Here is a 15,566-nt window from a genome sequence, read left to right as displayed (position 1 = left end):
GTGCTTACTTTGTTGTGCTTTCTACTTGCTTCCCATTTTTAAAATATTTTTCCATCCGACTATCACCCCGATTGCGACCTTTGCAGCAAAGCCCTTTTTCAGCCCCAGTCTTGTTTGCTTTATTGATGTACACACATCTACAATCTTTCACACAAGGTTTCCAATGTCAGGTAGCTCCAAGAACGCCACGCTGACTTCAGACAGCTTTTCACATGACCAGATAAGCACTGGTGACTTGTTTGGTAGAGTTTGAAGGATGCGAGTCTGCCTGCTTTTTTTTTTTTTTTTTTTATGAAATGATGTCACAGCTCCCCTGTTTGTCGCCTGCCAGGATCACACTTCGGAAAAAAACAATACTTATTTTCATGCTTTATTTGTTGAATTTTCTTTAATTATTTTACTTTTGATTTCTTTTGGCATTTCTTAAAATTACTTCACACTAGGTCTTTGAGTGTCAGCGGTTAACTTTCATTGACGGCGTGTTGTACACTTTTGTGTGTGTGCTTAGTGGGGGGCAAAGAACACAGGTGCTGATCCAAGCTGTCCTGGAACACCTGCAGGGCACACTAGACAGCTCACTGTGCCTATCAACAGGTTTTAGCATGTGCAGGAGGTATTTGTTATTGACCCACTATGTACAGTGAAATTAAAACTTGGTGTGATCAGCGTCCAGTTCCGTGACAGCATTCGCAAATGTGTCCCCAAAAGAATATATATTCGAGCGCTCATGCATACTTTATTTAATTGAGCTCCCAATAACAGCATTACAAAACAATAGTCGCTTTTTTATCATGCCATCCTAGCGGCTCACTGTCCAGACATGACAAATCGATTTAAGAGGAAACCAACTGCTCATTTTTCTTTTTTTTTTTAAACTGTCTTGTATAAACAGGATCTACCTTCCAACATAATGTTGTTGTGGTCCAGAGCTGGAACTATTTGCTGAATAGCTGCCCAGCGCAAAACGATTCTACTTATTGAATGATGACAAATCTTTTGCCAATTGCGTCCCAATTTAACCATTCCCCTCAACGAGATGCTTTGTATGCGTAGCCCACGTTATTTTGTTATTATTATATGTTATTAATCTGACTTGTTTATGTTATGTTTTATTACGCGATTTTAACTTGCGCCAACGGGCAGAAGGGCAGAGATGTCTGTCCTTTGCGTGTAGCTTCACAAACGGACCGTAGTTGCCATGTACGGCCTTGCGCTTGTCACAGTAATGAACTGCCAGTCACATATGCTTAGCTCAAGGATTAAGTAAATCTAACTATACACTGACTTATAAAGTGAAACTGTTAATGGCTCATTAATTGATTTTAGTTAAAGGGGTGGAGTGGGGGCGTAGGTAATTGGGGAAGACCTTGAAAATCTCAAATACTCACAAGGACATCTCACTGAAAATGTAAGTTTCATTTCTACTCACAACAATTGTTTTTTATTTGTTTTTATTTTTTATTTATTTATATATTTATTTATTCAACACAAGTAACTTGAAGTGTCCGTGTCGATTCTCAGTCATCGATGTCACAGTATCCCACGGTAATTTGTAATCCAAAAGTAATTTGAAGATTGGGATACTTTTCTAGAGTTACTGACTGAAGGTTACGCTCACAAACTTCTTTTGGATTCTTCAGCATTGTATTAGAGTGTGTCCCCTATCAGGTCAGGCAACTGCAGCGGAATCATACTGAAGTGTCATCCGACAAGATTCTGAGTTGACATTGCAGTCATATCATTGTAACATGATAAGCGCATCACCGGGTAAGAAACTCAACAGGAATTGACAGAACATGTGTGTGGTTTTAACCATTCCAAAACTGGAGATACAGTATTTCCCAGTGCAAATGTCAGTTGTTGTTCAGTCATTTTCAGTTTACTTAACATTGATTATATCAATACTGTTACTTATCGTATATACAGTAGTTGCGCAATCTTTAACTGTATGTAAATGGCACATTTAAGGAAATATTTCCTATTCAGTATAAACCATTTGATGTGTTGGTGTTGAAACAGTGTAGAACTCCCAAAAAGTTAAACCAGGAAATGATCCCCCCTGCCACAAGGCAGGAAATGCATCATCCTCTGACTGACACACACACACACACACACACCAGCGCACCCCGTCACACCCCTCCTTACACACAGTCAGTGACATGACATCCTGCCGGGTTGTGTGTCATTGCTGAAGTGCCAGGTCTCCACACCAGGTAAAGAACAGTTCTCCTCTTCCTGTTTTTAGACCCTTTAAACTCAAATGTGGTTAGATCAGTTACAATGTTCATGTTTGAATTTATTGGTTTATTTTGTTCCATTGCAAAACGTTGTCTTGGTTGGCATGTGAAAACTAGTTCAACTGGGAGTTTGTTAATCATTTTGTAGGAGAATGGATGATGACAGTTGCTCAATTTTGTTTGAACCTGTCAGGATTTGGTCTTGGTATTTGTCTCAGCTCCTCGGTTACTTTGCCTGTGAGGAAGTGGAAAGGAACAAACGATAAAAGTCCGTGTATCGTGGATGTCCAAATGTCTTGGCTCATGAGAATGCTCTCAATTATTATGACATTTGAGTTTAGTTGAATTTAGATAAAGGTGTTGTCAGAGTATGACAAATTATCCATTATATCATGATGTATAAAACAATACATTTGCCAAATAATACATTCTTCACAGATCACATAAGCTCGAAAAAAAGTTGCTATGTGCCATAAATTGAATATTGATGAGTGGGAACGTAATGTTTAGGTGTCCAATTTAATAAAAAAGAACATTACCGAGTAAAATGCTTTCAAATTAGAGTCGATAATTCCATCATACTCCATCAAATGCTGCACTAATTATAATTCAGCCACATTTACTTGATGAAGCACAGTCACTGGTTTACAAACTTTCAAATATTGCAGGCTGTGATTTACGTTTGCTTTGTGGTGTGATGACTTCCAGACATCAGCCGAGCTTATGTCTTGAGGAAAGTTCACAACAGAAGGTCATGGATCTGGAGCCTATACAGACACACCCAATACAAAGCAGAGCCAGATAACAGTGCTAACTGGCTACTTGGAGGGAAAGTGAGTATTCATCCATCCATTATCCAAGCCACTTATCCTCACAAGGGTCGCGGACGTACTGGAGCCGAGCCCCGCTGTCTTTGAGTAGTAGGCGGGGTACACCCTGAACTGGTTGCCAGCCAATCACAGGGCACTCATAGATAAACAGCCATTCGTGCTCACATTCATATCTAGGGACAACTTGGAGTGTTCAATTAACCTACCATGCCTGTCTCTGAGATGTGGGAGGAAATTTCCTGGAGAAAACCCACTCAGGCTCGGGGAGAACATGCAAACTCCACACAGAAAGGCCGGAGCCAGAATCGAACCCACGAGATCTGACCTGTGAGGCGGACGTGTTAACCAGTCGCCCAGTGTGCCGCCCTGTCTCAGTTTTATTGGAGTTAATTGCTGTTGATGTTACATTAAACGCATTCACTGCCATTGACGGGTATAGACGTCAAAAAGTAGATTCATTTGACCTGGTCTGGTAGTGAAGGAGTTAAGTAAAATCAATGACTCTTGTTTTCACAATAACTTCTCCATGTATGAAAAAGTCTCACTTTAGATTTACAATATGTTATTTATCAATGAAATTTACAAAATTACTGTATATGCTATATCTTAGTAGCTATACCTGTTACCACCAGTGTGTTTCAGAGTACTGATTGATCAACAATGACTCTGTTTTAGGATTCATGGCCAATCTGAAAAACACATTTCTAACGAATCCAAGTTACATTTTGCTACTATGTCTGTAATGGAGACACAAGAGCGGCAGTCTGGTGGCAGTGGCAATACTCCTCTATCCACACTGACAGACAGGTCAGTCAGTACAGGGTAAATGATTCTGACGGAAAAGAAGGGGGAGGACAAGGCAAAGGGGGAGGCGTTCTTCTCCACATGGGGATTAGTGGAAGCTCCTTGGCCAATTTACATGTGAATGGATCCCGGTGCTGCTTTTAGCTACCAAACCCCCCTCTCCTTCCCTCGCTTTTGCCGGCTCCTCACACTTCTCCTCACATCAGGGAGGAATAGAAAGAGCGTGAGGCAGTCAGAGAGGGAAAGATACAAAGGCAGAGTGTAGAACATCACCGTTGTTGTTGTTGTGGACAAACTTTGCAGAAAGGAGCGTTAAAACACCAGACCCAAAAGCGAGTTCATTCTGAATCGTTCATTGCAGAGGCTGCCAGAGCATCACAACAAGTGGGAATTTTGAATGGTCGAAGGTAGGAATTTTCTTTTTGTTCTTTGCATCCCCCATGGATATCAATGGGGTACGCTCGGTCTCTTGGGCGAACAATGAAAGCTGACAGGACTGGTCCACTTTGGCGGTCAGAATGGGGAAGGAGGGGAGGGGGCTGTTGAGCAGGCCGCTTTGAAACTCTGGAACAAAACAGTCCTTCAAGCAAGTTTATTGTGGCATGCCTTGCTTGTTGACAACTTGGTTTAAGATTCCACTGTAAAATATTCTGCGTAGAAATTTTGTATTGTGTATAAAAGTAACATTTTAAAAATATATTGTAGATTTAATTCTGACACCCAATAACTTGACTGTCAGAAATTCTTCAGCCTTTTAGGGGAAAAAATGTCTCAGTAAATTATGTTATTCGTCTTTTGACTTGAAGCATGAATCCTGCGTTTAGTGCTTACTCTCCAACCGATTGCGTACTCTCCAAAATAATATCAAAATAAAGTTACAAATCAAATGAAGCAGCACATTGGATGGGCAAATGGATGACCGTTTTACTATCCAAAGCACAATTTGAGCCAGATTGCAAAACGATTTACTTCTGCTTTCAATCCATCATAGCAATTAATACATACATTAATCGCGATTAATAGTATATAGTGCGAGATGAAACGGGCAGTGTGCAGGTGCCCAGAGTGCAATCGGGAGATGTTAGCATGCTCTTTTGACTGTGATTGACCAGAGACTCTAATGAGGATAAGCAGTATACAAAATGGATGGATGGACCGAGTGAGGATAAGTAGCTGGGAAAATGGATGGATGGACAATTAACCTTAAGATGTATTTTTTTTTAAACTCTTGACAAAATTTAACTTCATTTACTCCATCACAGTGAACTCAGCCAGCACACGCCATCGGTGACTCAGTGGGTATCTTCCAAGCATCATCTCAGTGGTCTTAAAATATGTAGAGCGTCCAAATTGTGCATACTGGGCACACATTTCATTTCCTCCTCAGGATGAAATAAATATTTAGCCATTGCTCAATCTAGATGAGGGCAAAACTGCACTTGTTCAAGGTATGTTATTAATCTTCTGATGACTCATGGTGCATCATAAATTCGGGCTGAGCGTCAGACGTCAGTGCCTTGGGGGGGAACACGCCGCGTCAGTTGGGTTTGCTCCCATGTCATTACACTGTTGAGGAATACACTTTTTTTCTCACATCTTCCTTTGACATATTTGTTATTGTATAGAGGACTTTCTGACTAGAACCCAATTTCTACGAATTAACACTTTGGGACAGAAACGTTGATTCTCTGGTCACAAAACTAATTCTGTCATGCAGGATGAGAACAGCATTATCCAAATGTTTTGAGAGTTTTGTATCCTCAATTTATCTAATCAAAAAGCATGGATGAACATGTTTCTGCCAACCTGCGACTCTTGTCTGGATAAGAGCGTCGGAGAATGGATGGATGTTTTCATCTAAGTTTTGCGTCAATAAAAGGCTCAAGTTTAGTGTGACACGTTGGTATGTGATTACAGTCAGCCAAATGCCGAAATGACGAAACACAAATCAGTGGATCTGCTATCCCTAACCTTATATAAAACAGACAGTTCTGTATGATAGCGTACATAATGAGTAACTTTTTAATATCAATAAATCTTGAATTAGAATAGTTCCTCTGCTATTCCAAAACAACCAGCAAACCCAACAATCCTTTACAACTGTGCCTTGGCTGCATAAAAAGGGATGAAAGGGGGTTAACCGAAACTAACCATGAATATTTTTCAATATTGCAAGTTTATAATATATTAGGAATCTGAACATGGGGCATAGAATAAGGGGCATGCATGTTTGCCAACAATCATCCTCAGAAATGTGCATTCTTTCACAGTCTCATTGTCTGTAGTAGGTCAGGTTAAGCTGCGCCTAAATGATTTTTCACAATCATGCTCTCATTTTCGCAAGCAAATGCAGTTAAAAGACTGCTATGTTCCAACTTATTACTGAGGACAAAACTTTTTGAAATACACTGATCGGCTAATCCATCTGAGGTGCAACGAAAGGTGCTCTCTAACTGTGTCTTCACAGCATGTTCACTTCTAATGATATTTGTTTAGCTAAGACAACCCCCCTCACTCACCAAATGTTTCAGCATGCAGTTGATGACTTACAAAGCCAATTCTGTTTGTCAAAGCATTAGCACCTAAAATGAAGTCAGTCCGTCGTTGCTTTCAGATCTGCAGTCATTTTTTGCAGATTTCTCCATGCCATTACCAATGCAAAGAGCACTCAAATTTGAAAGCTTCCTCGGTAGTATGTGAAGAGAGGATGACGTTTAAGACCTGATGCCCACATGTCGCTTTGTGTTGAAAGCATTTGGTGCCGTCATGCTGACGTCATGCATCTAATCATTTAAATGCACAAAGCTCTAACAGTCAGGACACGACGTCTGTTTGGTATAACGAGAAAAGACGGAAAGTCTGAGCCGTTATCGGGACGTCTGGGGTGCATGTTCGTCCGATTCAACATGTAGAATCGGGTTGGGCTGTCCGGACAAAACGATCACTATGATTGGCTGTCAGCTAGTGAATCAGTGCACTGGACAAGAACGGGAAGTGACAAAAGCAGACAAACAAGCATGACATTTCACATGTCCTCTATGGACATAACGGCTGGCTGGCAGAAGAGCGCGAAGACGAATAAATCATGCTCATTCAAGAAAGACCGCCGTAATTGGAAATTACCATAAAAGGCTAAGCATTGACTATGGATGGCCGATGTCATGAAAGGGTACTACTTCTCACGCATGCGCAGAAGGTCCGGAGTAGTTGGCGTCTCCGTCGGCCTTTGCAGTGTGTTCTTTGGTCATTTTCCGGTCGGACGCGGCAATTGGCCATGACCACTGATGTTGGATTTGTGTGTAGAGGCCTGAAAGGTTGATTGTAAAAGTGTTGGTAAAGTACTATATTTTCATGACCACAAAATTAATAATGCTTCCCAAAGCACACCACTCGCGACATCCTTCTAACGACTCATCTGATTAGCTGAGGCTGAAGCACTCCCAGAAGGCTTTGCGACACTTGGGATTCGAATGGCATGAGAGATACATGTTTTGTGTTAATAGTATTTCTTTGTTCCTTAGTTTGGTTGTTTTCTAGTATGCTATTCAGTTGATGCTGGGTGATAGTTTTGGGTCTGATGTGAAACCGTGACCGTACATCGTGTTTGGATATATATAACTATATATATATATATATATATATATATATATATATATATATATATATATGGCTGTCAAAATTAAAACGTTAACTCAGGTGATTAACATATTAAAATATTTTAATTCAATTAACTCAGTTTGATTAACTTAAAAAATAATTTGCATACTTTGCAAATATTGCGCCTTATTAGCTGTACATCTTTAGCTAGTCTCATAACAAAACAATGTGTTCAAGTTGGGCCTTGCAAACCAACACTGCTGGAGTGTGGCGCTTGTGGGCGGTTTTAAGAAATGTCTCGAAGAAAAATGCCTGTAAAAATCGCTCCATTTTGATCATACTCAAGAATCAAAGAAAGCTATTAGAACAGTCTTTGAATTAAATATACTTCATATTTGGTGATTTTGTATCAATTCCAAGATATTATTCAAGTAAATATCTGTTACAAGCTTCGCAAAGAATTGTAGTTGAAAATGAGATTAATCGTGGAATTTTTTGTGATTAATTAGTTTTAAAAAAAATAAACACTTGACAGCACTAATATATACACATAATATACACTTATATATATATATATATATATATATATATATATATATATATATATATATATATATATATATATATATATAGATATATATAGATAGATAGATAGATAGATATCCTAAAAGATACTCGTTTGCATTACTTTTGACCGAAGTAGAGCCTGAGTGGTGCAGCACTGTTTCTATGTAGCAAGTAGTAGTTTGAATCACTGACGTTCCTGGCCTTTCAATATGCAATTTTCACATTTGGATCGATTTTCTTATGGGACTTCTCCCACTGCTCAAATCATGTCATGTCGCAACCTGATTCATCATGAGCTTTCCCAACCTCTCCATTTGTTTCCGAAAAAAATGCTCAGTGTTACAACATCTCGCTGTCACTTTATTTTAATCCTTCTTCAGCGAGGCCTTCATCTCAAAGCACGATGAGGAATTCAAATCAAAACAGCTGAGCGCTTTTAAAAATATGGCAGTCAAACTAAAATGTGATCGGTCAATCAGTCAGATATGTTCAGGACTACCAAATTTTTGACAGAGCGACGGATGTCTCCTATTGCAAAATTTTTGCATGCAGAAATGGATTTTTCTCCAATTTCATTCATGTGTCTATTGTACACGGAACCGCTGTTCAATATGAAAACAACACACGTAATGGATTTATTTCTCTTGCTATGCAAAATCAGTACAGAAAGAGGAAGAAGTCAACGTGCGAATATGTGTGTGTGCTATTTGTTGTGTTCTAAGTCAATGAGTTTGTGTCCGTTTCTCCCCTACAATGCGTGTTTGCCTTCGTTTTTTTCTGTGTCCTTAGTAAATGAGTTTGTGTCCGTTTCTCTCCGGCAATCTGACACACTGTTTGCGTTTCACAGACGTTACTAGTCATTACACACTCCTACTGAGTGGGTTTAAGTGCACATACATTGTTGACTTTGTCTTCGACATGTGTCTGTGTCTCCTCATTATTCTCCTCCTTGTGAAAAAAAAATGCTTCATGTAACTAATACTAAAATCACATACACGGTTTAAAGTGCAGTTGCCACATACTTTTACGTAAAAAATGAATAAAAACAAACTTTTCTGGAAATTTCTCCAAAAATTCAATATTATTTAACTCAATGTGGATAGTTTGCTACAAATATTTAATTAACTTTGATTTTCATGCTGGGATAACAATGACAAGATTCTATGATTATTAGAATTGTGTCCGTACCAAGTAACAACAATATTATATAACAATATTTTCTCATTAATACACCTTTTAAATTGTGTATTTCGTAAACTTCACCCTGTAGAAAATAATGTAGATTTCTTACAATAATATAAAAGCCAATTGGAGTATTTAAAGGAAACCCAGACTTAAATGTGTTTCACTCGTTCTCTGTCACTACTCATCAGGATTAGCTGTCCTCCGGTGGTTTTACAGTTGGATATTTTTAGCTGATTAAATGATGCAGCTTAACACTTCGGGGTAGCCTCAGTTTGTGTGTGTGTGCGTGTGCGTGTGCGTGCGTGTGCGTGCGTGTGTTGGACTGTTTGTTGTAGACAGTGTAATACAACACAACAGTGGTTGATCGGTCATGCAACTTCATCTCAACCCAACAGAACACAACTTTGTTGAAGGAGCGCTTTATAAAAAGACGTGGCTAAAAGAAAGTTATGCATATAAATATTGAACAAAAATAAAATAATAATCATGATATTATTCTTACATAATATACTTCTTTAAAAACATCCAATCAGTCCGTGACATAGAAACACTACTTCATCACAGTCTTTGTTTTGAGACCAAAAGTCACAGTCCTTTTGTTGGCTGTCTGCAAGTAGGAGGGACTACATAAAGTAAAAAGAAAAAAAATGCAGAAAAAGAGAAAGTGATTTGAAGCTAATACAACAGCCTGCTGATTCTCAACTAGCGCAAGTGACTAATCTTTCCACATGCAGTGGGTATAAAAAGTCTACACACCCCTGTTCAAATACCTTTTATACAATATAAAAATCTGAGTCAGAGATAAATTATTTCAGAACTTTTTCAGCAATTATTAAGATCTATAATTTTTACGTCTTGGGAAAAAAAATATTTTTGGGAGGTAAAAATGAAGAACTGATGTAATGTGGTTGCACAAACGTGTACACCCATAACCAGGAATATGTCTGTGTTAAAAAAATAATCGCATTTAAATGCTCATTTTTTGACTAAAATTTAAACAGGGGTGTGTAGACTTCTTGTATCCGCTGTAAGTCATTCTCACACACATGCCTCTGTCATGCATTTGCAAGCAGACATGCATATGCACTCAAGTGTCAATCCTCTTACAGCACAAACCAGACGACAGACAGACGGTGTGCAAACACTTGTCATACTTCACTGGTCAGGTAAACATGGAAGTGTTTGTGTGTGTCTGTGCCATATTCACTTTCCTTGTCATGGGAACAGCGGCTTGTTCCTTCTCAATTAGGCTCGAACAGGATGTATGACATAGGTCTTTCTCGCCCATTTTTGGGGGTGCTCAAGCACCAATCGCAGCACCCCTGAAATTTGAGAGATTATTTATGAATGAAAAAAATAATCTTTAATCATAAACAACCCAGCTCTGAGTGTGCAGCCTGTACAGAGTAAAAAAAATATTGATAAAATATTATACCAGAATACGTGAAAGATTTCTTAACGTCTACCACTCAATATATACACTCATTATCATTAACATTCCGAATTTTGATGCATTTAATTGTAGCTCACTATTAAAGAGGGCGCTAAGTGACATTGGGTTCAAGTTAGGAGACATTTCTGGAAGTCAGAACCAGAGCACTGTGCTCTGTTTAAATCGGAATGAGAGAAGCTAGCTGTTGTGTCACGTGGACGTGTTAACATTAAAGGCAAGGTGCTACTGACAACTTGACTGAATGCCCGTGAACATTATATCTTAGGAAGCAGAGCAAAGAGAGGATTTGTTTTCTAAAAGTCCTAAATACATTTCTAAGGTCCATTTTTTTATTTTTAGAACTCGCTATAGGAGTTGATTTAGAATCAGAATTTTACTTTAACTTTTTACTTTTATTATCATTGTGCTCAATGTACAACAAGATTGGAGAATCCAGAAAAAAATAATGTTACTGTTACTGTTTTTGCTGCTGAATCAAAATGAGTTGTCTTTCCACAGAAATTAGTAGTGTTACAATATTTGTTTTATAAAATCAATCCATTCCTCTTTTGCTGCGGCTTTAAATAACAATCTTTACCAAAATGTATTAAGATTTCCTTTCATCAATGTGAACCAAAACTAAAATTGCTTTCAACTGTACAAAACAATGTGGTTTATTTTTCTGGGCCGGGGTCCCAGCCCCCATTTACCTCTGATCCTTGAATCGGCTCTGGTGTTTGGCGAGTGGTGTTAAAGTCGGTGTTAATAACATGGACATGTTAAATTGCTTAAATTGTGACGAGAATTGAAAGTGAATGAAATGAAATGTGTTACATTTTCTTGCGTGGCAAAATTCTAAAGACAATAGATGTGGAGGATAGCAAATACTTAACATGGACCTTCAATGAGCCAAATAATTCCAAACTCTTGTACTACTAAACTCCAATCACTTCTATGTCTTTATTCCACAGAAAGTGCTGGAGATCTGAACGTAGAAGTACCTTCCCTGATGGAGGAGAGAGAAGAGGAGAATGGCATCATGGGAGAAGAGCAAGTCGCAGAGGACAAGAGTGAAGCGATACTAGCAAGCACTGTTACAGAGAATTCTGAGAAAGAAACGAAAGCAAATGGCGTGGAGGTCCATGCAGAGGTGGAGGAGAAGGAAAAGGAGAAAGGAATGGAGGAAGGAGAGATGAAGAAAGAGGTGGAGTCTGAGGTGAAGGTGGAAATGTGCCCACCTGTCTCTGACTTGCAGATGAGTTTCATCCATGGCAGCGATTTGTTTGGATATGTGGGCATTGAGGCGGTGCTGGACCAGATGAGACACAAGACCATGAAAGCTGGCTTTGAGTTCAACATCATGGTGGTTGGTAAGTGTCAAACATTTAGTTTATTACGTGTTTGATTGTTATTTTGAGTTGTACAGTGGAACCCCGAAAATTTGCGGTTTGCCATTTGCAAATTATTCTTTTCATTAATATTATTTATGCCTGCCGTCCGCTTTGTGCGGCAAAAAACATATTTGTGATTTAAAAAGAATAAATTGTCACAATTTATTGGCTACGCTATGCATGCAGTCAGTGGTCAGAATGGTTACAATGATGTTAGGGCTGGGCGATACATCGCGATAACTAATTCATGTAGATTAAACACGATATATATATTTTTTTACTTTTTATTTTTTACTTAATCAAAATAGGCAAAAAAATCTAAAAACTAGCAAAAAACCAGTCCCTCGCCCTCCGGCCACAACCTAGGTACCCTTCCGGCCTCGACCCCTCCGGCCTTATTCATAAAAATTGTCGGCTCCAAACCCCGTTCCGCCCCCCCTAGAAAAAAAACGGTGAGACATTAAGACGTGATGCTGCCATATGTTGCCCTTAAGAAAAGGACACTGAAATAGAAATTAGAAACATTAAAAACAAACAAAGGAATTTGTGATGTTGTTGCATCCATAAAAACAGGCTTTTCTTGTACGCATTGATTCAAACATAGGTAGCAGGCACGTCTTGAAGTCAAGGAAAAAATAAAAACACCTCTAATTTGATTTGTTTCTGCAGGTCAGAGTGGTTTGGGGAAATCTACCATGGTCAACACTCTCTTCAAGTCTAAAGTCAGCAGGAAGTCTTGCACACCAAACTACGAGGAAAAAATCTCCCAAACAGTCAAACTGCAGTCAGTGAGCCACAGTGAGTCCAAACACACGCTCACACACACGCACTCACCGTCATAAATACTTTTTTTTTTCCCAGCTGAATACTATGGCTGTGGATTTGCAGTCTGTGGGACATCACCTGTAAACATTTTCTCCATCTCATTGCTCTTAACGACAGTTCTGCATGTCACATCGGCAGTACACACACTAAAATATAGAGAACTTGTCAAGAAAACTTCAGCCGTGCAGAAATGTAACCATAACAGCAGGCTGCTGAGGTCAACGACGCTGTGAACAGCCTCGATATGGTCATGGAACTGAAGCGTGCGGGGATTCTTCACATGACACCCTCATTTTTCCTTTGTGCGCTTAAACAGCATTAGTGCGGGATGGAATAATCTGGATGTCATGTCTTTCTGACAAAGTCCCTCTTATTTTTAGGTTTATAAAAATCCTCAAAGCAGATTAATGAAAGTAGAGACTGAGGAAGTGAAGCTTGCCTGCATGTGACCTGACTGTAAAAATGAAAGCATCACATCGTTTCAATTTGTGGAAAGTGATGATGACATCTAGAAAAGTGGCGAGCACGGCCGCTTCACAGTCCTGAAGTCAACATGCTCAAATCTTGACCTTATTGTGCAAGTTTGCATGTTCTCTTAATTACCCATAAGGTTGAATATAAGTGTTAATAGTTGTCTATATGTGACCTGCGATTGGCTGGTGACCAGACCAAGGAATCCTCATCCAAATGGATTCTAAATTAAGCCTCTGCAAATTGATTTTTAATCAATCTGACTTGAGATTGTGAAGTTGTGAAAGTCAAAGTTCAAAAGCATTTTCACAACTCAACTCAACAAAATGCTTAAATAAGTTAACATCAGAGGTTGTGTCAGAAAGAGAATACCAGTGCTAGTAAACATGCTTAAAAAGGAGGAGTCGATTTTTATTGATCTCTGCATTCCCACTGAATGAGATTCTATGCAGCTTGAGGGACAAAATGAGCGACATTTACAGACTCATCACCTCCAGCTCACCGCTCTTGACTGTGTAAATCCTATCAATAGGTACAGAATATAACCATTCCCTAACGTCAGTGCAGTTTGAGGCCAGCACCTATAAATCCAGAAGATTTTTCGGAAGTGAAACAGCAGTTGCGCAATTGTGTCCCTCCAGCAACTGTAAAGTCCATTAGAGAAGTAGTTTACTTAAGAGTGTGTGTCGATGGATGGGAAATGACAAATCATTAGATCACGTCATGCCAATTCCGTCAATCTGTTTATGTCATTTACTCCTGCTTAATGTCTGCTTGGTTGTCCCCGCAATGACAGTCAATCTCAGACAAACACTTTTGTTTGTTGTTCAGTTACTGGAGGTGTTTTCGACCTGTGTAGGTGCTTTCTGTACATTTCTTTTGACTTGAAGACCGGTCTAGACAGTGCATGTGGTGCTTTATTGCAGGTTAGTGAAAATCGTAATGATTCAGGTACCAGATGTTTGCTCCCCTGCTTCCGCTGAAAGGAGATTCCTCAGTGCTTACTCAACATTGCCAATGGACTTAAATGATAGCCTTTGCTCCTCTGCTCAGCATCTGTCCGACATGCATATGTGGCCATACATGTGAGCACACATGACACTGATACAGAAAAGAAAAAGGTGCTTCTTGGCTGCAATGCTGTGCAAAGAAAGTTTTTTTTTTTTTTTCTCAATCAGAACTGACCATTAGACACATATAGTGGCGGGCCGTGCATTTCACACGTAGGCCTTCAGCGAAGTCCTACTTAGTCCTACTGAAATGATACCATCATAATACCATCATTTATGACACTACGGCTGGACAAATAATATACAGAAACACACTTACACTGTACTGAGTAAGTGTTGGACGACCTGGCGTCTCTTGAAAGGTCCGTCTTGAAAAAGGCCTTGCAATTAAATCCACTTTTCCCTCCTTTGGCCATTGTGGTTTAAAAAAGCAAGAATATATATTAGATTTTCGAACGGTCGCCAGTTACGACTTCCAGGTGTGTTGATTCCGCATAGCATGAGTGAGTATCCAATCACAAGACGCATTTATCACCTTCAGCGTAAAGCCAGCGAGAATGCCCACTGTAACCAAGTCATGATCTGATTGGCTATCGCAACTGCCTATCAACTCTGAAAGCTCATTGACTTTGACAGAACAGATGCCTGCACAATTGTATCTGAAGGCCTTGGACGAATAGTGCATGCTACTAGTATTGTGAAATCACCCTAGCAACACGAACTAGCTGAATTCTGATTGGATAAAAACTCTCACTAAAATACAACACCAGGATATAACATCAATGTGAAGAATATGATCATCATTTCTTGATCATGTTAGTGAGGCAGAGAAGGCCTTGAAGGCCTTGACTTTCCACCAATGTACACATATCACAATTGTTTCATTTGAAATAAGTCATAAAAATATGATGTATTCACTTGTTCGTGCATTCATGAATTGTACCGTAAAATCCGTGTATTGTGCATTCTTATCTAGTGATTGAAGAGAAGGGAGTGAAGATGAAGCTCACAGTGATTGACACACCAGGCTTTGGCGACCAGATCAACAATGAGAACTGGTAGGCGGCACATAAACCGTGGCCATGAAGAACTCAAAACAAACACACGTGGAGAGAGAATGTACTTTGAAATCAATTCCATTTCGTACAATACAGAACTTTATGTTGTATTTCATGACACATCAGACAGACCACGTGGAAGTCATTCTGTGCATTGAG

General features: G+C 39.3%; 1 protein-coding gene across 4 annotated transcripts in view; it reads left to right on the top strand.

Moving 5' to 3' along the window:
• The window catches only part of septin12 (septin 12), a 69,788-nt gene that overhangs the window by 44,538 nt on the left and 9,684 nt on the right, over positions 1–15,566 (top strand). Inside the window, exons 1-5 of one of the 4 annotated variants that reach the window (XM_088316672.1) lie at positions 2,148–2,213; positions 2,946–3,070; positions 11,624–12,022; positions 12,713–12,841; positions 15,326–15,407. In XM_088316672.1, the coding sequence (XP_088172798.1) occupies positions 11,662–12,022; positions 12,713–12,841; positions 15,326–15,407 (572 nt within the window). In that variant the 5' untranslated portion in view covers positions 2,148–2,213; positions 2,946–3,070; positions 11,624–11,661. Of the gene's footprint in view, positions 1–2,092; positions 2,214–2,945; positions 3,071–3,993; positions 4,279–11,623; positions 12,023–12,712; positions 12,842–15,325; positions 15,408–15,566 lie in introns of those variants that run through there. The other 3 variants (XM_088316673.1, XM_088316671.1, XM_088316670.1) reach the window with 3 other exon arrangements.

Source organism: Idiotropiscis lumnitzeri, chromosome 15 (genome assembly GCF_059441095.1).
Source record: "Idiotropiscis lumnitzeri isolate Australia: NSW breed Sydney's pygmy pipehorse chromosome 15, RoL_Ilum_1.0, whole genome shotgun sequence".
Taxonomy (NCBI): domain Eukaryota; kingdom Metazoa; phylum Chordata; class Actinopteri; order Syngnathiformes; family Syngnathidae; genus Idiotropiscis; species Idiotropiscis lumnitzeri.
This window is presented reverse-complemented; position numbering and strand designations above follow the sequence as displayed.